This window comes from Perognathus longimembris, chromosome 20, assembly GCF_023159225.1.
Source record: "Perognathus longimembris pacificus isolate PPM17 chromosome 20, ASM2315922v1, whole genome shotgun sequence".
NCBI lineage: Eukaryota > Metazoa > Chordata > Mammalia > Rodentia > Heteromyidae > Perognathus > Perognathus longimembris.
This window is the reverse complement of record NC_063180.1, coordinates 21024658-21050251: the sequence shown is the minus strand read 5'-3', so window position 1 is coordinate 21050251 and position 25594 is coordinate 21024658. Positions and strand designations below refer to the sequence as shown.

Below are 25594 nucleotides of genomic sequence, written 5' to 3'. Positions count from 1 at the left end.
TGCGCGCGCACGCACCTGCACGCGTGTGTGTGCCAATCCTAGAGCTTCAACTCGGGGACACTGTCCCTGAGTTTCTTTTGCTCAAGGCTAGCACTCTACCACTTGAGCCCACAGCTCCACTTCAGCTTTTCAGTGGTTCATTGGAGATAAGAATCTCACAGATTTTCTTGCCTGCAGTTGGCTTCAAACTACCATCCTCAGATCTCAGCCTCTTGAGTAGCTAGGACTGCAGTTCTTGATGGATCTACCTGACCAGAATTTCCCTGCTTCTTGTGCGTGCAGGGGGCGGGGGGTGTAGAAGACAACAAGAAACAAACAAAATATCTTCTTTTGACAGAGTGATGTCAAGTCTCTCAGGCTCCTTTTCCTGGTTTATAAAATGGGGATAATAAAAGTGCCAGGAAGAATTATTTCTCCCCCTTCCTTGTGGCTAAACGCGATCACTTCTGTGAAGCACTTACTTAGTACCAGTCCTGCCTGGCACCAAAAAAGTCCTCCAGAGAAGCTCCCTAAAGGTGAGAGGTGGGGAAGGCGAGGGAGGAACCTGTGGTCCTTAGGATGGATGATGAGAGCTCTGGTCCCGTTCCTTCTCAACTCCGGGAGGGGCGTGGCCAAACCGGAGGGACGCGGCCCAGACTTCAAAAGCGGACCAATAGGAGCGCAGATGGGCGTGTCCCGGTCAGACGTGGGCGGGGCCCGGAGCGTGGGCGGGGCCAGTCCGCTGTGGGAGCCTCGGGAAGAAGATGCTCGGGCCAGCCGCCACTGCCAGCCTTGTCGCCGCTGCCGCTCGCGCCCGCCGCTGCCCCCCAGGCCCCCACTAGCGGCTGCCTCCTCCTCCTCCTCCTCCTCCTCTTCCTCCTCCCATCTCCAGCCCCCCGCCCCGAGCAGGGCCTGGGCTGGGGGGCGGGGGGCTCGGCCCTCCTCCCTAGGGACCAAAGAAAGGGGGGAGGTCCCGTCCCCTGACCACTCAGATCTTAAGGGAGACCTCACCTCCCCGTTATCTGGGGTACGTGGGGGGCTCCATCCGAAACTCCCTCTCACGCTCTTCCCACCCGGCTCACGTCTGCTCTCCGGGCTCTGTCAGCACCCCCCCCCACACACACAGCCGGAGCCGGCCCCCCTCCCTCGCGGGGTCCCCTCCCCCTCGCCGCCCCCTCCCCCTCCTCCCCTCCCCCTCCCCACCCCCCCACCATGAGGATGATGGCCGCCGGCGCGGTGCACGGCCTCTTCACGGCCTCCGCGGCCCCGCAGCCGCCGCCGCCCCCGCCGCCGCCGCCGCAGCCCCAGCCTCCCCAGCAGCCGTCGCCGCCGCCACAGCAGCCGCCGCCGCCGCCGCAGCCGCCGCAGCAGCAGCCGCCGCCCCAGGCCCCCCCCATGGAGCCCGAGGCCCCGGATTCCCGCAAGCGGCCCCTCGAGACGCCCCCCGAGGTGGTCTGTACCAAGCGCAGCAACACGGGAGGTGAGGGAGGCACCCCGCGAGGGGAGCGGCTGTGGGGGGGGGGGGGGGGCTCACCCTCCTCCATCCTCCCCACCACCACAGCCCTGGCAGGTGCAGGAGCTCCGGGTGGGGGAGCGGAGGGGCGCCCCTCCTGGAGCCGGGGGACCGGGAGAGCCGGGGAGGGGGTCGGGACCCTCTCCTCAGCTAGCCGCCACCGCAGGCCCCGGGGCCTAGAGCTTTGTTTGAATCGGAGGGGCTGGGGGGGGGGAGGGGTGGTACGTGTCCTTGGTTGGGGGGCTCCGAGGATGGGGGACTCAGGTCCCTCCGGGCCCGGTGTCTGTGTCCTTGAGGGGTGTGTGACATGACCCTTTCGGAGCTGGGGGTGTTCCCCCGGCTGGTGCGTCCCGGCGGGGGGAGGGGAGGGAGTAGAGGCGGCCTGAGGACCCGGAGCTTCCCCTGTCCTCCCTCCCCGGGGATGTCCTGAGCAGAGGTTGTCCCCGGGGGACCCCGGGCGGGATTGTGCGTGGAGCCAGGCTGGGGGGTGTGTTGGGTGACAGGGAGGAAAAGATGGGTGTGTAAAGTCGGGTGGGAGGCTAGGACAGGTGAGTGTGTGTCCATGAGGGCCCTATGAGGGCTGGGTGTGTGACAGAGAGGCTGGATCTGACAGGATCGAGGGGGGACGTGTAAGTTGTGTGTGTAAGAGACAGCTAGGTGAAAGGGGTTGGCTTGGTGTTTGAGACCCTCTGAGGGGGGACAGACATGTGACAAGGGAAGCTGTGTGCCTGCCACCCGCCCGGGAGGGAGACTGCCTTGGCAGTAGCATATGAGTGAGGGGTGTGTGTGACATGCAAGGGGCTGGGGGGGGGGATGCTGACTAGGCTGGCCCTGTGTGCATTGGGGACAGAGGTTCCCCATGTGTGACACATGGGGGGGGGCAGGGTGGGACCTGGAGAAGGATGATGACAAGAAAAGGGTGTGGGTGTGACTCCAGAGAGGCTGTGGCTGGGCGTGACACATGGAGGTGGGCAACAGTGATGTCATGGGGGGGTGTGACGAGCCAGAGGCTGGGGCTCAGGATGAAATGCATGGGGTGGGTAACAAGGGATAGGTCCCCTAAACAACAGGGGCATGCACTCTTGACAACCCAGGGAGGGAAGTGTGTGTGTAACAAGCTGAGTAACAAGCTAGGGTATGCGTGTGTAACAAGCTGTGAAAAGGTTGGGTGTGTGTGGCTGGAGATGGATGAAATGTATGACAGGAGTGTGTGTGTGTGCGTGCACGTGTGTTGATGCCATGAGGTATGCGTGTGACCCGGGAAACTGTGTGTACCAAAGAAACAAAGCCAGGCTGGGGGCTGGGGGGGAAGAGGCAAAGCTTCTCCGGGGGTCCTCAGAGCCCAGCCCCTTAGGAGGAGGAAGACCCCAGATCAGAAAAACTCCTCCCTGTTGGGTCACCTTGGCCAAAAGCTCTACTTCCTCTGGGCTTTCCCTTCACATGGGAGAGGAGTGGCCTGAGGCTCAGTATACCCTTTTCTTTCTCTGATATGTTGGGGTGCAGGCAAGGTTCCTACTCCCCCTATGGAGATAGACACTTCTTCCCATGCCTAGCCTCCTCAATCTCCAGCCAGGTGGGACAGAAATCAGGGACCCCCCCTTGGATGCCTGTGAGGGTGGCCAGTGGAAAGCGAAGGAAAGGGAAGTGGGGGGGAGGGGTGGGAGGGAGTTTCCTGTCCTTCTTCCTGCACCCCCACCCCACCCCCTAGCACACACATAAAAATGTCCCAGCCGACTTCCTTCCCTCCTTCCTGTCCCACTGCCATTCCCCGTGCTGGAGAGAATGGGGACCCAGAAGGCCCCTGAGCTCAGCCTTGGCTGTCCATCTCTCTTGCCGGGGTTGGACCTTGGAAGAGAGGATGCCCCCACCCTTGCCTTAAAGGCCCCGTGGTGCTCCAGAAGCTCCAAAGGGGCTCAGCGGCAGCAGTAACAATGAGCTGCTGCTAATGACTGTCACCGCTGCCTACTTGGCACCTACTATGGTGGGCATTTCTCATACAACCCTCCAGTGGAGATGATGGGAGCTGCTTTTTGACAGATGAGGACAACCAAGGCTCAAGGGTAGGAAACTATTTGCAAAGGTCACACAGCTTCTATGGGTAGAGGTTGGGGGAAGGAGTGCAGGATTTATGGGATCTTGGGCCACTGTGCTATCTCTTGGCTGGTCTTCCACGATGGCCAAACTAGAGCCTCTAGGAATCATCTTCCCTCAGACTTTCCCCCTGGAGAGGAAACTTGCCTGCACCCCAACATATCAGAGAAAGAAAAGGGTATAGTGGGCCAATTTTCTATGGACAGACAAACTCAGGGGCAAGTTGGGGCAAGGGGCCTGGGCTTCGATCTCAAAAACTGATAGCTTATTTTAATCATGGACCATTATGGGCATGGCTGTGGGGTGCTGGGTCAACCTTCCCTCCACCCCCAGCCTTTTCTGACCTTCAGGAACTTAACTGTACTGCAGTGACAATGTACTAATAGGCACCACAATGATTGTTTAATGCCTTTACACACACTTTGACAATAGCAATAAATTGCAATAATGGCTAATGTTTATGGTGCTGCGATGTGCAAAGTATGATGGGAACTGCTTAGCATGGCTCATTTAAATCCTTATAACAGTTCTGTTACATTGGCCATCTGATCAATGAAAAATCTGAGGCACAGAGAGGTGAAGCAATTTGTCCAAGGTCAGCTTGCTACCAACAGGCAGAGCTGTGAATCAGATCCAGGAGGCTGGCTCCGTTTTGTGGGCAGACACTATGATGAACCCCATGTTCAGATTCAGAGGTGGGACCTCACAGGGAAGTAGTGGCAGGCCAGACAGAAACAGCTCTTTCTTCTCCTCAGCTCCAGTCCCTCCTGCTTGCTCTGGGACACATGGGAGGAATAGAAGAGATGGTAGTTGTTTGGACTGACTTTGAGATACCAACCTGGTTGGCAGATCACATTGGGAGGAAGGGGGGGCACTGAAGGCAGAAGGACTGGGGTGAAGATGTCAGAGGGAAACTCCAGGCAGGTGATCATCGGAGAAACATCCTCCCCACCCCCCAAATCTGGTGAGACAGTAATAGCAACCCCTGGAGAACAAATTAACTTTCCGATGTGTGTGTGTGTGTGTGTGTGTTCGTTCCTAGGATTTGAACTCATGGCTTCAAGCTTATTAGGCAAGTAGTGCTTGCCTCCACTTGAGCCATGTACCCAGCCTTCTTTTGCTTTCACTATTTACTTCAGATAGTGTCCCATGTATTTTGTCTAGAGCTGGCCTCAGCCAGCATGTATTACCTGGCTCAGCAAGATTATTCTTAAGCTACAGTTGTAATGCTCCTCATAATCTTGTCTGTATTCCACCTCTGATGCCCCCAAAAATACAGAGAAAGCAAAGTACAAGGTGCCACATACATGCACACACATACCTCACATCCCAAAGGGCTCCAAGCAGCCACCCAGTGTCCCTTAGTCCCTAACACTAAGACAATGTCATCAAGGCACGAGCCCCAGAATGGAACCTTTCAAGGTTTGTAGCTCATTGTGATCAGATGCTAGGCATAGAACCCTCAGGCTCTCTAAGCCTGTTTCCCTGCCTGGAAAATGGGGATGTTATGATTTACCACTGCAGGTGACTGACCTGTGTGGGGTAGCTTCGTGCATGCAATGAGATTTGTGATGTGAGGCATAGAGCATAGAGTTGGGCAGGTGGTGAGCACTTCATAAACAAGAGCTATTGTCGCCATTCCTGCGAGCACCACCAAAAATGTAGTAATACTCATTTTGTGCCAGCCAATCAGGAGTCGTGCCCCTGTCCCTTCCTCTGTGTCTGGATCGCACCTGAGGCATCCCAGCCCTGCAGGAGTCAGCCGATCTTTCCACAGGGGCGATGCACTGAGGGATATCGGGTGGATGGCCTCCCAGCCCTCCCTGACCACCTGTTCTCCCACTACACCCTCAGCATCTCTGGTTTTTCCCCAACCACCTCCCCACACTCTCTCCCTTGACAGTGGCAGCCTCAACTCCCAGCTTCCTCACCCCTCCACAGGACACACCAACCCACCAGCTCTGCCGTTCCCAGCCCCCAGGTAGCACCAGGTACCAGGAGGACAGCACCCCAGCTTCCATTCCCGGCACACATGCTAACATCCCCCAAACCACTTAAGGGTCAGATGCAACGGTATGTGCATATAATCCCAGCTATTCAGGAGGTAGAACCAGGAGGATCCTTGCTTGAGGCAAAAGTAAGAGATGCTATCTGGAAAAGAAACTAAAAGCTAAAGGTCTGGGGGCGTGGCTGCAGTGATAGAGCACTGGGTTCAATCCCCAGTATTGATTGCTCTCTCGGTCTCAACAAATCACTGTCATGTACCTCCTCCTCCTCCTCCTCCTCCTCCTCCTCCTCCTCCTCCTCCTCCTCCTCCTCCTCCTCCTCCTCCTCCTCCTTTCTTCTTCTTCTTCTTCTTTTGGTAGTACCAGAGTTTGAACTCAGGGCCTTCAACTTCTTTTTTGGGGGGGGGGGGCAGTCCTGGGGCTTGGACTCAGGGCCTGAGCACTGTCCCTGGCTTCTTCTTGCTCAAGGCTAGCACTCTGCCACTTGAGCCACAGCGCCACTTCTGGCCATTTTCTATATATGTGGTGCTGGGGAATCGAACCTAGGGCCTCATGTATACGAGGCAAGCACTCTTGCCACTAGGCCATATCCCCAGCCCCAGGGCCTTCAACATTTTTAGTTTGCTTTTTGCTGTTTATTTTGGAAATGGATTCTGTGACTTTTCTGCTCTGACTGGCCTTGAACCTCAGTCCCCCAGATCTCAGCCTCCTGAGTATTAGAATGACAGGTGTGAGCCACTAGGGAGACCTGGCAGAAACTGCAGCCCTGGAGCCATGTGTGCTAAGGGTGCACACTTGTCTTCTTCTGTTTGTGGTTTCGTTGGGTGGAGAGAGCTGTCTACACCCTAAGAAAGGAGCTCAGAGGGGCTGGAGGCAAGTTCCAGCATCTAGATTCTACCTCCATGGAAAGAACTTTCTCACAAACAGAGAAAGTTCAAAGTTAGTTGGTCCAACTGACTGAAAACTGGTTATTTCTGGGATTCCGAGTTCAGCCAGGGTCACATCTGTGCCCTTGGAGCAAGGCTAGGAAATACAGGCCTGGCTTTTTCCTGGGGCAGTAGAACGTGCCCCAAACAGGAAGGATGTAGAGAAGATTCTAGAACATACCAGAAGCAGACTGATGGTTTGTTTTCTGGTGGACACTGGGAGTTTTGAACTTAGAGCCTTGCATTTTCTTTTCTTTTTTCTCTTTTTTTTTTTTTTTTGCCAGTCCTGGGTCTTAGACTCAGGGCCTGAGCACTGTCCCTGGCTTCTTTTCGCTCAAGGCTAGCACTCTGCCACTTGAGCCACAGTGCCACTTCTGGCTGTTTTCTCTATATGTGGTGCTGGGGAATTGAACCCTGGGCTTCATGTATATGAGGCAAGCACCCCTGCCACTAGGCCATATCCCCAGCCCAGAGCCTTGCATTTTCTAGGCAGTCATTCTACCACTTGAGCTATTCACTCAGTCATTTTTCATTTGGGTTATTTTTCATATACAGTCTCACATTTTTGCTCCCTACATTCTCCCACATAGATAACCATGTAATCCACCACTCCTGGCTTCTTTTTTTTTTTTTTTTTTTTTGGCCAGTCCTGGGCCTTGGACTCAGGGCCTGAGCACTGTCCCTGGCTTCTTCCTGCTCAAGGCTAGCACTCTGCCACTTGAGCCACAGCGCCGCTTCTGGCCGTTTTCTGTATATGTGGTGCTGGGGAATCGAACCTAGGGCCTCGTGTATCCGAGGCAGGCACTCTTGCCACTAGGCTATATCCCCAGCCCCCACTCCTGGCTTCTTGATTGGAATAAAGTCTTAATAATTTTCCCCCCAGGCTGGCCTCAAACAGGATCCTCCCCCTCTCTGCTTCCCGAGTCTATAGGATTACAAGTGTGAGCCACTTTGAACTAAGAGTCCTGAATTTCTCCAGGCCCTAGTCTGAAACAGGGACCACCAAGCACCCACCAGGGGAGTTAAGGGGATGTGGCAACAAAACTTTCTTTCTTCTTAAAGTATTTTGACATGTTAAGGTATTTTTTTGCGGGGAGGGGATATAACCCAAGTCTTTCAAACTTCAGAAACTAATACTGTTTGCAAAATTTCTCTTTATTTATTGTTATCTATTATTTTGTTGTTGTTGTTGTTATTGGTTATGGGGCTTGAACTTGGGAGCTGGGCACTGTCCTTGAGCTCTTGTGCTCAAGGCTAGCACTCTACCACTTTGAGCCACAGCACCACTTGTGGTTTTCTGGTGGTTAAATGGAGATAAGAGTCTCAAGGACTTTGCTGCTTGGGTTAGCTTTGAATGGTGGTCCTCAGATCTCGGCCTCCTGAGTAGCTAGGATGATAGATGTGAGCCATCAGCACCGGGCCAAACTTTCCCTTTAAACAGATGTATTGACATCTTTTTTTATTTTTTGGCCAGTCCTGGGGTTTGAACTCAGGACCTAAGCACTATCTCTGGCTTCTTTTTGCTCTACCACTTGAGCCCCAGAGCCATGTCTGGCTTTTTCTATATATGTGGTTCTGAGGAATCAAACCCAGGGTTTCATGTATGCAAGGCAATCACTCTACCACCAGACCATATTCTCAGCCCCACACTGACATCTTTAAAAACAAAAAATTCAAGGAAATGGACCTTTTCTGTCATACCTGATCCCTGTGGTGTTCCCAGCACCTAAATGGGGACCTGGCAGGTAATAAGGGGTCAGAAGCATTGTTGGAGGGAGGATTGGTAGGGAAGAGAAAAAGGAAAGAGATAATAATGCAGAAGCTCATAAGATAAGAGAATGAAACTGAAGAAGGCAGGGCAGGAGACTAGACTGGGGTCTTTCTTGAAAGACATTCTTCCCCTAAGAAGCAGAAAGTTGCTTGAGGAAGCCTCCCAGGGGATCTTTCTCCTGACTTCCCCACACAGCTTCCATGCTGGTCAGACATGGTAGCATACACCTGTAATCACAGCACTTGGGAGGCTGAGACAGGAGGACTGGGGATTTGAGGCCCACTTGAAGTCCTGCCTGAAATGCCTGAGTGTTGTTTTCCTATTTGCAAAGTATCTACTATTTGTTGGACACAAAGATAATAACTTTCTTGTGTTCATAATGAGCAGAATATAAAAAAGTTAAACACATGTAATTTTTTTTTTTTTTTGCCAGTCCTGGGGCTTGCACTCTGGGTCTGGGCACTGTCCCTGAGCTTCTTTTGCTCAAGGCTAGCATTCTACCACTTGAGCCATAGAGCTACTTCTGGCTTTTTAAAGTAGTTCATTGGTGATTAGAGTCACACAGATTTTCCAGCCTGGGCTGGCTTTGAACCTCGATCCTCAGATCTCAGCCTCCTGGGTAGTTAGGATTACAGGCATGAGACACTGGCCCGGCACACCTGTAATCCTAACTACTCGGGAGGTTGAAATTGAGAGGATCTGTTTGAGGTCTGCTTAGGACAAAAAAAAAAAAAAAAATGGGGGGGGGGGAAGGGAAAGGGGGAGGGGGGAGGGGGAAATGAGGGAGGAGGTAACAAACAGTAAAAGAAATGTATCCAATGCCTAACATATGAAACTGTAACCTCTCTGTACATCACTTTGAAAATTAAAATTAAAATAAAAAAAATGTTTTAAATCACAATCCCCATCTGAGCCAATAAAAAGCTAGGTGCTGTGGTTCTCCGCTGTCATCTCAGCAATGAAGCATAAATAGGAGGATCAAGCAAGGTCCAGGACAGCCCAGGCAAAAAGCAAGACTCATAGTTGAGGAAACAGGTCCACCAAGGTGGGGGGTCCCGTACCCCAAGTGATACAACTGGTCCTTGCAAAATGCCCACATTAATTATCTAGAGTTGCTTGGGTTGGTCTGTAGAGAGAAAAAAAAAAATCCCAGCTTCTGACTGAGGGAATATAGGAGCAAGGAGGCAGAGAATGGGGAGACATCGCCCCCGCCTCCCTATTTCAGAAATGATGCTGAATACCTCTATTCTGGGGGAACACTGGGAGTGAAGGTGAAGGTGGAGAGAGAGAAATGCAGTCCTCAGGATTCCTGATAATTCTCTCCTGCTTTTCCCAGCCTCCTCGAGTCCCCGTGTCTCTGGGACAGGCTTCGGGGTGAAGGCAAAAGGGAAGAAGGCAAATCCAGGAGGGGTCTCCACAGGGAAGGACCACTGAGAAGGCACGTGGGGGGTGGGTGTAATTACCTCATAGGCTTAAAGGGGCCCATTAGGCCATTTTAGGAGGATTGCCTTGAGCTCAGGGGGAAACCCCTTTATGTGGGACCCTTCCCCAGGCCTGCCAGGCCACATCAGCCCTTCTTGGCCACACTCAACCTACCAGGGAACCTCAACCTTCTTAATTATTTCTTCATCTATTTTGTGCTGATACTAGGGCTTGAGCTCAGGGCATCCTGCTCTCACTTGGCTTTTTTTTTCTTTCTCTTTTTCTTGGGAAACTTGGACTTGAACTTGATATCTGATGCTTATCGCTCATTGGCTGGCACTCTACCAACTGTGCTGCACCTCCAACCCTTGGCTTTTTGTTGTTCATTGTGAGGCTTGAACTCAGGGCCTGGGTGCTATCCCTGAGCTCTTTTACTCAAAGCTAGTGCTCTACCACTTTGAGCCACAGCGCCACTCCCAGTTTTTTAAGTGGTTAATTGGAGATCTAAGTCTCACAGGGACTTTACTGCTCAGGCTGGCTTTGAATTATGAGCCTCAGATCTCAGCCTCCTGAGTAGCTAGGATTACAGACATGAACCACCAGCACACGGCATCACTTGGCTTTTTCATTTAAGGCTGGTGCTCTACCACTTGAGCCATAGTTCTGCATCTAGCTTTATGGTGGTTCATTGGAAAGATAAGAGTCTCTTGGATTTGTCTGCCTGGACTGGCTTCAAACCAGGATCTTCAGATATCCACTTCCTGAGAAGCTAGGATGAAAGGCATGAACCTAGCTTTATTTTTTGTTTGTTTCTTTTCTGTGGGTTTTTTATTTGTTTATTCATTTAGTACTGGGGTTTGAATCCAGGGCCTTATTATGCAAAGCAAGCACTCTGCCACTGAGCTACATCCATATTAATTTTTTATTTACTTAATTGTTCTGAGACAGGATCATGCCCTATCGCCTAGGCTTCAACTCCCAACTTAGTCTCCCAAGTAGCTGGAATTACAGGTGTGCCTCACCTCACCTGGAAAACCTTCATGCTAAGATGGATGGGATCGTCAGTGAGCACCCTTTCTTGGAGCTGTTCTGTTCACACACACACACACACACACAACACACACTGCTGGGGGTTGAACCCAGAGCCTGGAGCATGTGGGGCAAGCACACTGCCACAGAGCCACAGCCACAGCCCTAGAACAGCAATATTTTCTCTGTATGTTGAGTTTCATGTGAGACAATGAAAATAGTTTTCCTTTGCTTAATAAGAAAAGGTTGAAGCTCAAACCTGTAGTCCTAGCTGCTTGGGAAAGATTTCTATTCTGCTAAGTTTTTCTGTAGATGGGATTTTAATAGTGCCTCCTTCATTGAACCAGTGTGAAAGCTAATAGAACTGGTGTTTGCAAAGTCTGGCTCAAGGAGATGCTATAGATGATGAATAATGATGTGTGCTTAGTCTGGTGCTGCCCGTGGCTCAAGCCTGTAATCCTAGCTACTCAGGAAGCCGAGTTCTGAGGATCAGGGTTTGAAACTAGCTGGAAATGGAACTGTGGCTCAAGTAGTGGAGTGCTAGCCTTCCAGCACACACACACACACACACACACACACACACACACACACACAATGTGAGGTTTTTAAAAAATTTTTGTGCCTGGCCTGGGGCTTGGCCTGGCTCAGTGGCCACTTGGGCCACAGCTCCACTTCTGGCTTTGTTAGTGGTGAATTGGAGATAAGGCTCATGGAGTTTCCAGCCAGACAGGCTGCGAACTACAGTCCTTATATCTCAGCCTGTTGAATAGCTGGGGCTACAGGTGTGAGCCACCAGTGTCCAGTGTTAGTTACATTCTTTAGAAGGGTTTCCCTGGCCCCTGCATCTGCCATTGAACTCTCTGCTCTCCTGTCCCCCCCCACCCTGCCCCACCTCTTTGTGTTTTGTTAGTTTGTACTTGCATCTGACATGAAATAGACCGTCTCTCACTCTCTAGAAGAACATAGCTGTGTAAGCTGTAGTTCTTTTGGTCTTAGTTGCCTCATCTACTTAAAAAATCAGGTAGCTTGGACTAGTTCCTTCCTGGCTGCTTCCCCGCACTCATAAAGGGGGCTCAGTTGCTGTTTGTTGAATGACTGAATGAGCAGAGAACATTTTTTTCTCTTGCTGATAGTGATTTCTGTGGTCTTATCTACTGCACCCCTCACTCACCAACTCCCCTCTGCCCTGCATGCCCTGCAGAGGAAGGCGAATACTTCCTGAAGGTGCTCATCCCCAGCTACGCGGCAGGCTCCATCATCGGCAAGGGTGGCCAGACGATCGTGCAGCTGCAGAAGGAGACTGGAGCCACTATCAAATTGTCCAAGTCCAAAGATTTCTACCCTGGTGAGTGCCAGCCCACGTCTCTGCCCCCCCCCCCAGCCCCCACCTCCCTGGCTTCCTCCTGCCCTCACATCTGGACCTGCATGAGGAAGAAGGGGCTGCCTGTAGGGGCACTGAGAGGAGTGTGTCCCTAAGGGGACAGAGCTGCCCCCAGCCCAAGGGGCCTGGCCTGAGCAGATGGGGCTGGGGGCAGGGCCAGACAATGGACCTGATGCATATTCATAGCTCATTTGCATGAGGCTAGCAGATGTGTCTCTTCCCACACACCTGCCCCCTCGGGTCAGTTCAAGGAGCCAGGATGGAAGGGGAGGCAGGTGTCAGAGTGTCCCTCAGGGCCTGGGGAGGCCAGCCCTCCATGTGGCACATACCCCTTGCTCTTTCCTTTGGATTTCTGTCACCTCATTTGCTCTGTCTCAGTCAATATGTCTCTCTGTCCGATTTTTTGTTTGTTTTTGGTGTGTTTTTTTTCCCTCCTGTAGTACTAGGACCACAGATTTGAGAACAATCACACCCTCAACTTTTTTGTTATTTTATTTATTTATTTAGTCAGTCATGGAGCTTAAACTCGGGGACTTTTCTGCCAAGCCTGGCTTTGAACCATGGTCCTCAGATCTCAGCCTCCTGAGTAGCTAGGATTACAGCCATGAGCACCACTACTAACACCTGGCTTCTGGTTATTTTTCTTTCTTTTTCTTTTCTTTTGCTAGTCTTGGGGCTTGAACTATGGGCCTGGGCGCTGTCCCTGAATTCCTTTTGCTCAAGGCTAGCGCTCTACTACTTGAGCCACAGTGCCACTTCCAACCTTTTCTGGTCAATGGGAGACTCTCATGGACTTTCCTGCCCTGTCTGGCTTCGATCCACAATCTTCAGATCTCAGTGTGTAACTAAGATTGCAGGTGTGAGCCTCTGGATCCCAGCTTGGGTCATCCTTTTTTTTTTTTTTCTTTTTGCCAGTTGCGGGTCTTGAACTCAGCGCCTGAGCACTGTCCCTGGCTTCTTTTTGCTCAAGGTTAGCAATCTACCACTTGAGCCACAGTGCCACTTTGGCTTTTTCCGTTTATGTGGTGCTGAGAATCGAACCCAGGGCTTCATGCATGCAAGGCACACACTCTAAGCCACAGTCCCAGCCCTTGGGTCATTCTTGATGAGTCTTTCCCCCATTTCCCTCTGTTTCTGCATTTCCCATTCTTTGTTCCCTTCTTCCCACCTCTCTCTGCCCCCTCCCGCTCACTTTCTCCTTCTGTTTAGATAAACCCGCTCCCATCTGTCTTGTCTGACCTTCCCTCCTCTGTCCTTTCCTGACCTTCCAGGCTCCGTCCGTCATTTCCTCTCCTCCCCAGACTTTCACCTTGTTCTTCCTCTCAGAACTCTGCTCAGCCGTCCATTCAGCCACTCAGTGGCCAACCTTGTGCGTGCTGGCTTCTTCCTGCCACCCTCCAGCTGCCCGGTCCCCTTTCTGTTGCTTTGCTCAGCTTCTCATGGCTGGGTTTCCCACTCCCTGCAAACCCAGCCCCTTGTCAGCCTCTGCTCAGCCTCCATCTTTTCTTCAACCACATAGTTCTCAAGGTTCCTCTGCTCTCTCTAACCACTCCCCCCACCCTCACGCCCTCCCCTCTATCTCCCCCACAAGACATCCAGAAATCCAGGAAAGGCCTGGTGAACTGCATTTTTCATCCTCAGCTGATTCTAGTTCATCCTTAATCTCCCCTTGTAGTTTTTTAGGTCAAACATCAGAGATGGAGCTCAGGGTCAGGACAGATCTCTCTCTCTCTCTCTCTCTCTCTCTCTCTCTCTCTCTCTCTCTCTCTCTCTCTCTCCTTTTCCTCCTCCCCCTCCCTCCTCTCCCTGCCTTCCATCTCACTAAGCAGCTCTGGCAGAGTTTACAGGAAAATCCAGTGACCCACTGGACACCCCCTCCCTCTCTCTTTGCCCTGGCCCAGTTTCCCCGCACCCCTAAGCCTACACAAGGTGGATGAGTCCTCTGCCTGGGACACTCAGCTGAGGACACTTGGCTCCTGGTCCCCAGATCACATATTCTGTGCCATGAGATGTGTCATCCTCTCCCAACTCAGTGACACACCCCACAGGCCAAGCTGCCTAGGCACCCACAGGATGGGACCGTCCGGCCTTGCTTCTTCCAGAGATGAGCTGTGGGAGTCGCCATCTCTCCCCAGCCTGAGACACAGGGCCCTCCCTGAAGAGGTGACCAGCCACCCCCCTTCACTCGCCATCAGAAAACTTCCAAATTTATTCAGCAGGGGCCAACTCCTAATTCAGAGATGCAGGAGCCAGCTCCCTGCCCCTTGTTCTGGCCTTTAGAAGTTCCTGGAAACACAGGACCCCAAGAATACATTTCTCTCCATTCCTGCCTGGCTTCTTCCCTCCCACCCCCTCCTTTCCTTCCTTCCTTCCTTCCTTCCTTCCTTCCTTCCTTCCTTCCTTCCTTCCTGTCTTCCTTCCTTCCTTCCTCCTCCCTGCTTCCCTCCTTTTTTTCTTCTTTCTGTTCGCTGGTGCTTTGTTCCCCTTGATGGCTAGGCAGGTGCTTTCATAATGCCACTCTCTTCTGTATGTTTGTTTTACACTTTTTCCAAATAGGATCTGGCAATTTTGCCCAGGGCAAGCCCTGCACCTTGATCCTCCTCCTGCATAAGCTGGAATGTCAGGTGCATGATACTATGACTGGTTTGTTGGTTGAGATGGGGGTGTGTGTATCTCACTAACTTTCCCAGGCTTGACCTTAAACTACAGTGTTCCCTGTCTCCATCTCCTGAGTCGCCTGGATTACAAGTGTCCAGCCAGACACAGACACTCTTTCCCTCACTCATTCAACACATGTGTTCTAAGCATGTCATCCTTTCTAAGCCTGGGCTGGACAGAGAGGAGGACATGGTGACTGAGGTGTTCCAGTCTTGCCATCTACAATCTCACAGCCTAGTCGAGGAGACGGAACCCACATCAGTGCTGACCTGGAATGGCCAGGTTTAGAACAGGAAAGCATAAAGGATGGTGGAAATCCAGCTCAAGGAGGTCAGGAATGGCTGTTTCAGGTAGAAGCGCCAACAGCAAATGAGAAAGAGTCAGGGAAAGGGCAGAGAAAGGCTCTCCAGGAAGAATTACCACAGCCAAATGCTGAGAAGTAGCCTGTCATTGCCTCCCCTGTGGCTGGGATTATAGGCATGCCCCACCATGCCTGGCAACTCACTTCTTTCTCTTGCTAACTTTTCCTGGGCTTGACTGGGACCAAGGCAAAGTTAGCAAGAGATCCTGCATCAAAAACAAAGCATTAGGGCTGGGGATATGGCCTAGTGGCAAGAGTGCCTGCCTCATATACATGAGGCCCTGGGTTCGATTCCCCAGCACCACATATACAGAAAATGGCCAGAAGTGGCTCTGTGGCTCAAGTGGCAGAGTGCTAGCCTTGAGCAAAAAGAAGCCAGGGACAGTGCTCAGGCCCTGAGTCCAAGCCCCAGGACTGGCCAAAAAAAAAACAAAAAACAAAAAAAACAAAGCCTTAGCCAGGCACCAGTGCCTCACATCTGTAATCCTAGCTACTCAAGAGGCTAAGATTTGAAGATCGTGGTTCAAAGCCAGCCCATACAGGAAAGTCCATGAGACTCTTACCTCCAATTAAGCATCAAAAAGCCAGGAGTAGAGCTGTGCTAGAAGTAGCACTAGAGCACTAGCTTTGGGTATAAAAGCTCAGGGACAGCACCAAGACCCTGAGTTCAATCCACAGGACCAGCAAAAAAATAAACTTCTGAAAATGAAAGTGCTGGGGGGTGGGGGACTTGACTCAAGTAATCGAGTGTTTCAGTTCAATCCCTAGTACAGGGAAAAAAAGTGAGACATGATAATAGAAAAACCAGGCATGGTAATCCCACCTGTAATCTAACTATTGGAGGCACAAGTAGAATTACAGTCTAAGGCTGATTCCAGGCAGAAATTTTGAGATCCTATCTAAAACCTAACAACAACAAAAGCCAAGCACCACCAGTGGCTCCTGCCTGTAACCTAGTTACTTGGGAGGCTGAGGATCTTGCTTTGAAGCCAGCTTCAGCAGAAAACTCAAACCAGAAGTGGTGCTGTGGCTTAAGTCCTCTAGCCTTGAGCACAAAGAAGGTCAGAGACAGCACCCAGGCCCCCAGTTCGAGCCCCATGACCAGCAAAAAAAAAAAAAAAAAGAGTATAGACTCTGAAAGTCAGGCAGGTGGATTCAAAAACCGGATCATTCTCTGTTAGCTGAGTGAACTGAGACAACACTGGGACCTTCCGGTCTTCAGTAAACTGAGGGACCAAGGTATTCAGACATGTGTGGCACACAGGAAGGGCCTGGCTGAAGGGCTCTGTGTGATGCCTGGTGCGTGACATTACATAATCACCAGCTGTTAATATGGGATATGTTTCCCTAGTTTAACTGTCCCCTCCTCCCCCACCATGGTGAGACATCCAGCTGCCTGCCTCTGCCCCCCATTATCCCCAGGTTAAAAACTACAAAGAGGCTGGGAATATGGCCTAGTGGCAAGAGTGTTTGCCTCTTATACATGAAGCCTTGGGTTCGATTCCCCAGCACCACACCTATAGAAAATGGCCAGAAGTGGCGCTGTGGCTCAAGTGGCAGAGTGCTAACCTTGAGCAAAAAGAAGCCAGGGGCAGTGCTCAGGCCCTGAGTCCAAGCCCCAGGACTGGTAATACATAAATAAATAAACACTACAAAGAGTAGACAGTCCCAAGTCCTCACAGAGATGGGGAACCTGGCCACTGCAGCCAGATCTCCTGGAAGGTTGCCCCCCTCCACCCTCCCAGCCTCATTCCACAGCATGACCCACACCCTTTCCTATTTACATCCAGACAGAGGCAGCCTGCTGGCTGAGTCACCCTTGGCACTGACCTAGCCATTGTTCAGAGATGGGGGTGTCAAAGTGAGGATCGTGTCCCAAGCTGACATGGGGCTCTCAGCTCTACTCAAGTGGCGCCCAGACAATGATTCCCCCCCCCCCCTCCTCCAGACACAGGGCAAGGCTCACAGGATAGTGACACCACCAAGTGTCCCAGACACACCGCTATGAAGCCTGGCACACATTCAGGATGTTTTACACACCTAGGGAGCCTCCCTCTGGAGGAGGATGGTATACTCACACTGAACACACAGAACACTCAACGTGTGCACTCAAGCCATCACAATATACTCATCTTTATCTTGCTGTGACACACTCAGACACACTCACTGACACACACCTGCCACTCTCTGCTTTCTACATCATTGGGTGTGGATCCTCAGAAGGGTGTGACATCTCCCCTTGCACACACACACAACATACACACACATGCATGAGTGCATGAGCACTGCCAGTGAACTACACATTCTCCTACAGCCTCGCCACTTCCTGAGAGTCTTTCATGCTCTCAAACTCACACTCAGCTCAGCCTTGCAAATAGTACGAGTAATTCAGATCATCACAATACAAGTCCTCCCCCAGACCTGACTGCAGGAAACACCGAGTCTCATATCTTGTTACTTACTCTTTTTGCCTCTTTCTCTTATACACATTGAGGTAATCTAGCTAGTCTTGCCCACTACACACACACACACACACACACACAGAGGCACACACATAGGCACACACACACAGAGGTCAGATCTATAGCCAAGACCCTGAGGGGGTCCCCAGCAAAGGTAGCTCAAGCCCACCCTCCTTTCCCAGACTGTCTCCATTCTCCAAGAGTTGCCTTTGACCCATCCTGCTCTCCCTGTCCACTCATACCCCTGCCTTCTCCCCATCTCTTAGCCCTTCCATCTGGTGGGTCCAGGCAGGCACTCAGCAGCTCTCCCATCCCCCACTCCTTCCCCATCCTCTCCAAAAGCCCAGAGGCCAACGCTGCAGGCTTTGAGGAGTTGCCATGGCAACTGAGCCTCATCCCTCATCCCCCTTGGGGGTGGGCTGAGGACCAGGCTAGCCAGACCGATAAGGGGGTTCCAGTTACTGTGGCAACCGTTACAGGCCTGAGCACTCAGCTTCTAGAAGGAGGGAGGGCCACAGTGAGTGAATGGTTGCCAAAGCAACCAGGGGGAGCCGGAAAGAACTAGGAAGAGGCAGCTGAGGCCGGTTGTCCCAACCATTGCTGCTGTGGGCACCGCCAAGCACTTAAGCATCATTCTTCCATGCCTTAGGGCTGTTTTAGGGGAGGGAGATAAAGCACAGATTATTAAACAGGGATTCCATTCATTCATTCATTCTCTCAGCTCTCTCCACATCACTGCCTGGACACTGATAGCAGCTCAACCAAACTGACAATACAGCCTTAAAACAGCCAGGTCCACTCCTGCCTCAGTTTCCCCTTCTGCCAAATGGGGCTTGTCTCTCAGGAATGGCCCCATTCCTGTCTGATGAGTGTACCCTCTCTCTCCCTTGCTCAACAGGAACCACAGAGCGGGTGTGCCTAGTACAGGGCACGGCAGAGGCCTTGAATGCTGTGCACAGCTTTATTGCCGAGAAAGTCCGAGAAATCCCTCAAGCGATGACCAAGCCTGAGGTGGTCAACATCCTTCAACCCCAAACCACGATGAACCCCGACAGAGCCAAGCAGGTCAGCTGGGCCAGAGAGTGGGTTGCTGTTAATGCTGGTGAGGTTCAGGAGGGGGTCCCAACCTCCCAAATGCCTGCATGAGGTTTCAGTGGGACAATGACTGTATCACCAAATATCTGCCACTGGTTATTATTTATTGCTACTTGTTATTGGGAAGTCAGGAGTTGGAGGTGTGGTTCAGATGGTAGGCCATTAGCCAGGGAGTGAAAGCAAGTCTCAGATAGTCAGAAAGTTTGACTCCCAGACTCAGACCAAAAATTTTAAAAAGGGAAGTCAGTATAGAAAGAACTCAGTCCACCTGGAGAGGGATTCATCCAGACAGTGGACATCCGGACCCAGATCTTGATCCATCCATGCTTCTTGAGATTCCCTAGTTCCTCATCTCCCCTCCACCTCATTCCATTGTCTCTGAACAACCTGCTTCCCACTTCCTGTGCGCAGTCGGAAGTGGCTTCAGTGACAGCTCAACCACTCAAAAGATTAATACGTGGACTACTCCCTCCTCCATAATTACTGTGTCTTGGAGAGGGTAGAGATGATATTTCATGAGGTGGGGGGGCGGGTCCCAATCCTACTCAGCCCTCTTAGGAAGGGATTAATGGGGGAGGAGCACAGCATCTCTTTGGTTGCCTTAGTGACCTGGGAAGAGGTACCATTAGGGGGGTAGCAAGGAGCGGACCAATCGCATCCCGGGCCTCCCCGGTTGCCATGACGACGGCGAGCACGCACGGGGCAGGTGGGTCCTAGGCAACGCCCCTGTGTTTGGTGTGGTCCTTCCCCCAGTAGTGGGAGGAAGAAGGAGTGCATGTTAATGGCTGCGCTCCAGAAAAAGAGGGTCTCGGTAGGAGGACTCTGGCATTCTTGGGCCCAGAGATGGGAACCTGTGCTCCGCCAAGTTCGTAAGGGATACGGTGGGCAGGTAGGCCTGGAAGAACGTGGCCGGAGATGGATAGATCTCGCGCCCCCAAAAGACAGAGGGGCTGTGGGGCCTGGAACTTCGCCGCTGTCCTTGGTGCTGAAGCCGCCCGCTCCTCCCGCCCTGCCAGGCCTCTCTGAAATTCCTGTCTCAGGAACAGGGCATGGTTTACACACAGCCTACAGGAAGGCGAGGACGTTGCCTCTTCCCTCCACTTTGATGGTGGCCACAAGGGACTCAGGGTTCATCCGGAGTGTGTGGATGTTGCAGGGAAATGGGGTCAGAGCCATCTGTGCCTGAGCTGCCTTCCACGGCCTGCCTCTAATCCACAGGAACTCCAGCGCAGAGCCAGGCTTTAGCCAGGGCTCCAAAGAATCAGAGATCACAGCTACAGGCTGAGGCTCTGGAATCTGATGTTGAATTCCTTCCTGCTTCATTCTTACTTCCTACCTGGGTGACCTTAATTTAAGCAAGTGACTTGATTTCTCCAGGCCTCTCATTTGTCAAATGAGATTCATTATGGTGCCTACTTAAAGAGTAGTAGATGTTTACTGGTACTGTGGCTTTTTCACTTAAGGCTGGCTCTTTACCACTTAAGCCACGGTTCCAACTTCTGGCTTTTCATTAGTTAATTGAAGATAAGAGTCTCTTGGTCATTCTTGGGCTGGCTTGGAATTGTGATCCTCAGATCTCAGCCTCCTGAGAAGCTGGGATTACAGGCTTGAGCTGCCTGTATAATTCAAGTGTGTGTGTGTGTGTGTGTGTGTGTGTGTGTGTGTGTGTGTAGAGAGAGAGGAGAGAGAGAGAGAGAGAGAGAGAGACTGGAGACTGGGGCTTGCACTCAGGGCCTGGGCATTGCTTCTGAGCTTCTGTGCTCTAGGTTAGCACTCTACCAAATTGAGCCACAGCTCCACTTCCAGCTTTTTTGGTAGTTAATTGGAGATAAGACTCTCACAGACTTTCCTGCCCTGGGCGGGCTTGGAACCAAGATCCTCAGCTCTCAGCCTCCCCAGTAGCTGGGATGACAGGAGTTAGGTCGATCTTTTTTTTTTCTTCAGCAACCAATAAGGCTTATCTTATCTGTCCGTGGGCCTGATCTTGGGCTCTGGACAGCACTCCTCCAAGGGCCTCCCCGTTACCTCAGGCGCCAACCCCACCTGTCTCTCTGCCCCCCTCCCCCCCGCCCGGCTTCCCCTCCGCAGGCCAAGCTGATCGTCCCCAACAGCACGGCCGGGCTGATCATCGGCAAGGGCGGCGCCACGGTGAAGGCGGTGATGGAGCAGTCGGGCGCCTGGGTGCAGCTGTCGCAGAAGCCGGAGGGCATCAACCTGCAGGAGCGCGTGGTGACGGTCAGCGGCGAGCCCGAGCAGGTGCACAAGGCCGTGAGCGCCATCGTGCAGAAGGTACAGGAAGACCCACAGAGCAGCAGCTGCCTCAACATCAGCTACGCCAACGTGGCGGGGCCCGTGGCCAACTCCAACCCCACCGGCTCGCCCTACGCCAGCCCCGCCGACGTGCTGCCCGCCGCGGCCGCCGCCGCCGCCTCGGCCGCCGCCGCGTCGGGGCTGCTGGGCCCCGCGGGGCTGGCGGGCGTGGGCGCCTTCCCCGCCGCGCTGCCCGCCTTCTCGGGCACCGACCTGCTGGCCATCAGCACGGCGCTCAACACGCTGGCCAGCTACGGCTACAACACCAACTCGCTGGGGCTGGGGCTCAACTCGGCCGCCGCCTCGGGCGTGCTGGCCGCCGTGGCCGCGGGCGCCAACCCCGCCGCCGCCGCGGCCGCCAACCTGCTGGCGTCGTACGCGGGCGAGGCCGGGGCCGGGCCCGCCGCGGGCGCCGCCCCGCCGCCGCCGCCGCCGCCCCCGCCGCCGCCCGGCGCGCTCGGCTCCTTCGCGCTGGCCGCCGCCGCCAACGGCTACCTGGGCGGCGCGGGGCCCGGGGCCGCGGCGGGCGCGGGGGGCGGCCCGCTGGTGGCCGCCGCCGCTGCCGCCGCCGCCGCCGCAGGGGCGGCCGCCGGGGGCTTCCTGACGGCGGAGAAGCTGGCGGCCGAGAGTGCCAAGGAGCTGGTGGAGATCGCCGTCCCCGAGAACCTAGTGGGCGCCATCCTGGGCAAGGGGGGCAAGACGCTGGTGGAGTACCAGGAGCTGACGGGCGCCCGCATCCAGATCTCCAAGAAGGGCGAGTTCCTCCCCGGCACGCGGAACCGGAGGGTCACCATCACGGGCAGCCCCGCGGCCACGCAAGCCGCTCAATACCTCATCAGCCAGCGGGTCACCTACGAGCAGGGGGTGAGGGCCTCCAACCCCCAGAAAGTAGGATGAGGCCTGGGGTGGGGGGGGCGCGCCTCCGCTCCTTCCTCCCCCCTTGCGCCTCCTCCTGGACCTCCTTCCTGCTCCTCTCGCTCCTCCTCCTCCTCTTCCTCCTCCTCCCCTCCTTCAGCTTGGGGTGCTCCTGCTCGCTTTCCGGAGTGGGGGCTGGGGGAGGTCCGACTGCACCCCTCCCCCCTCTGGTAGTCATAGGCAGGCTTGAGTGGTGTTGGGGGAAGGGGCTCAGAAGCCCCTTCCCCAGCTCTGAATTGGCCCCTCCTCTATCCCTCCCTCCCTCCCTCTGCCCTTCCCTCCCTCCCTGTGCTTTGGCTGGGCCTGACCCTCCTACCCAGGGCCCAGGTCTGTGTGATATCTGTATATATGGCATTTTGCTCATTTTAATAGAAAACAAAGCGTTATTTTCTCTTTCTTTCCCTCCTTTTTTTCTCTCCTACCCTCCCCTTTATTCTTTGTTTCTTCCTTTTTCTCTTCTCCACCTCTGCCCCCAACCTCTGTAAGGATTTTTTTTCTTCTTCTCTCTTTATAAGTTTTAGTTTCTATTTGGGAGGAAGGGAGGGAACCTTTGGGTCACCAGGAATGAGGGGCCTCCCCAAAACACAGCACCCCCCTCGCCTTTCTGCTTTCAGTTCCAAATTCCTGGGAAGGGACAGGACCTCGAGGTAGCCCAGGAGTCTGAGCCGAAATGGGGGCCTTTGGAGCAGGGACCTGGGGTTCTCAGGCTTCCTCAGCTCCTCTGCCTGCACCCCTCCACTGGAGTGGCCCTGTCTGGGTGGAATGTCCACTCTTCTGTTGAATGGGAGCAGGGACACAGGCCCCCTGGGAATGAGGCCAGCTCTGGGGTTGGGCCAGTCCTGTGAGAGCAGGACTCCTGTGACTGGTTAGAGCCACGTGCTTTTCTTAGAGTAGTGAGACTATGTGGGAGGGGGTCTCTGTTGTGATGTCACTAAGTCAAGTAGTTTCTGGGGGGTTGCTCAGGGCACTCCTTATAATGTCATAGGAACTACTTCCCTGGAGGTCACTTCCCGAGAAAAATGAGAGTAGCACCTCCAGGGGAGTCTCAATGAGCACTTCCTTGAAAGTCACTGAAGTGAGCCATGGGGGGGTATATACTTCCTATGGAGTCTTGAGGTCACTTCCTGTGAGATCACAGGGAAGAACCATGCACTTCCTGTATTGGACAGTGATCAGTCCCCACCCCTCCTCCACCCATGCTCTTTAGTGGGTGTTGCCCTGGGAGTTTTCCTAGGAAGATAATAAGTGGGATTTGGATCTTATGTAACGATGCTAAGTGAGAAAGAAACCCCAAACCGTCAAGGCCATCTCCATGCAAACATGCCAAGTCTGTGGACTCGCTCTGGCAGGCAGGGATGGGAACTGGAGCTGGTGGAAACAATCGTTACAGACCACCCTCCATTCCCACCCCACCCTCCTTTTGTGTGCATGCCTGTGTCTGTGTGGCTTTGTGTCATTGACTTTGATGAGCCCAGTATGTGTGGCTCTGTCAGGCCTGTGTGAGCTGGTGTAGAGTTAAGTGTGCCATGGTAGGCTCTCTGGGGCTGGAATGTGATCTACTGGATTAGAGTGGCTTGGCTTGGTGATGCCCAGTGAGCTAGCATACTTCGGTGGTGTCTGATGGCTCAGAATGTTTTGGCGTGGTCACCTTGCAGCTCTGACCAACAAGAATATTTTGATGGAGTCTTGACAAGCTAGTTGGCCTTGAGAGTTGTTTTGGGAATGGTTCCCTTGGGAACCAAGGCTATGGTCAGCGCTAAGGACTGTCGGTCCACCAAGATGTTTGGGCCTACATCCATGTAGACTAGGTTAGCCGGGACCACCTCTTCTCCCTTCATCTCCCCCTTCCCCGTGGAGACCACCTGCCCTTTCTCCAACCCACAGCAGGGTCCTCAGTGCTCTGGTTGTGTCATCAGCATCTCTGGGGTAGGGGCATCCCATGCCCACCCTCTCCCCCAACTGTCTCCTTCCTAGGTCTTCCGGACCCTTTTCTCCATGGCGTTGGGGGAATCTGGCCTCCCATATCTCTTCTTTTTTTAAAAAAAATAATAATAATAAAGGAGGGAAGAAAAGCGCCAGAGAGACAATTCCTAGCCCTAAAGCTTGGGAGGCCCCAACTCCTAGCTGGAGAGCCACCCCAAAATCAAAATGTGAAAACCCCTAGAAAGCAATAGCCCTTGTACCTTGCACTGAATTATCCACTTGGGCCTGTCATCTGTAGGGTGAGGGGCAGGCCCCATTTCCATCACCCCCATCTCGCACCTCTTATTGCTGCTGCCCCCACCCCAATCTCCAGACTGAGCCCAGATGGAGATCTCAGTGCCAAAATAATTCTTGATATAACTTTGTACATATCTTACACAGTTGGGGGGAGCTGTTGGGGTAGGAGATGAGGGTGTCTCGGTGGGCTATTGCTCCCTTCCACCTCTCTTAACACCTTACAGTGTTTCATAGCATCTCCTCTTGCATGTGGTATTACAGAATCTAGCTGGACTATCTCCCTCCAGCTGGCCTCAGGCCCCAGGAGAAGGGAAAGGAGCCAGGGAGAGGGGAGATAAGGTCTGAGAGCTGGGATTTAAGGAGCTCATTTACATATCATTTGCATCTTCCGCTTGGCATCTCGCTTTCTCTAAGCCCATTCCTTGGATCCCAGTCAGTTGGGTCCAGAATTCCTGTCATACAGACACGGCTCTGGAGGCTGGGCCTCCTTGAACGTACTCCCTTAGAGGTCTGTGTGACGATCCCCTCCTTATTCACGTTTCTTGGGGACCTGCTACCCCACCAGCCAGGGTTATCTGAAAGGTAGTTTGCTAGCTTCCTGAGCTAGCTCACTCACCACAAACCTTTCTGCATTTTTGCCCTGGGAAACTCACTTTACCATCATCCCTGCCATTCCTTCAAAGTCCCTTCTGCAATCTGACCTCAATCTTTTGTGCTGCAGTTTGTCTAGAGGGGACACAGATGTGTCTCAAGGTTGGGACAATTGAAAAAAAAAATCATCCCCTTGCCTCTCTCTTGCCCACTCCCTTGCTAGCCAATCAGATCTCAAAGGCTGAGAGGCTTCTTGTACTCTGCCCTTGGGCACACCCCGTAGGGTTTGCTGCATTAAACTGTTTCCCTCTCCTTCTCATTTGCCCTTCAGCTTCTAGTTCCCTTCCTTCTTCTTTCTCTGGCTCCTTGTGGCTTTCTGTTTTGTTTTGTTTTTTTTTCTCTTCCCAGTAACCTCCATTCTCTGTCCTGTCTCTGTGTCTCTGTCTTCTTTCTCTCAACATCCAACTCTTCTCTCTCTCACACATTTCCCTATGTAAAAAAAAAAAAAAAGTGCCAAACTTCCTTGGAACTGAGCCGATCTAAGGGGGATAGGACCTTAGATAGAGAGGAAGAAGGGGAAGATGCTCTCTCTTTGAGGGTGCCCCTAAAGGAGCATTGAGAAAGTCTATGAATACTGAACTAAGTTGGGTCCCCCCTTTCCTCATACTTCTGAGTTTTTCTTAGAATCTTTATAAGAAAAGAAAAAGAAAAAAGGGAAAAAAAACTCCTTTTCACAGCTAATCCCTCCTTTTTTGGATCCCACCCCTCCACAAATTCCACCAGCCGGGGAGAGCCCCGTGTGTCCCCTTTCTGGGCAAACCTACAGAAATTGGGGAGAAAGGAGAGAAAATCTGAACCCTTCCC

At 53.0% G+C, this 25594-nt stretch overlaps 1 protein-coding gene across 1 annotated transcript; it reads left to right on the top strand.

Moving 5' to 3' along the window:
- The first annotated feature begins 1291 nt into the window (after positions 1-1291).
- Nova2 (NOVA alternative splicing regulator 2) lies at positions 1292-24918 on the top strand. The gene is made up of 4 exons (XM_048369266.1): positions 1292-1459; positions 11939-12082; positions 18498-18664; positions 20783-24918. The coding sequence occupies exons 1-4, from the start codon at positions 1375-1377 to the stop codon at positions 21899-21901; spliced, it is 1515 nt and encodes a 504-aa protein (XP_048225223.1). The 5' UTR covers positions 1292-1374; the 3' UTR covers positions 21902-24918.
- The last annotated feature ends 676 nt before the right edge of the window (positions 24919-25594 follow it).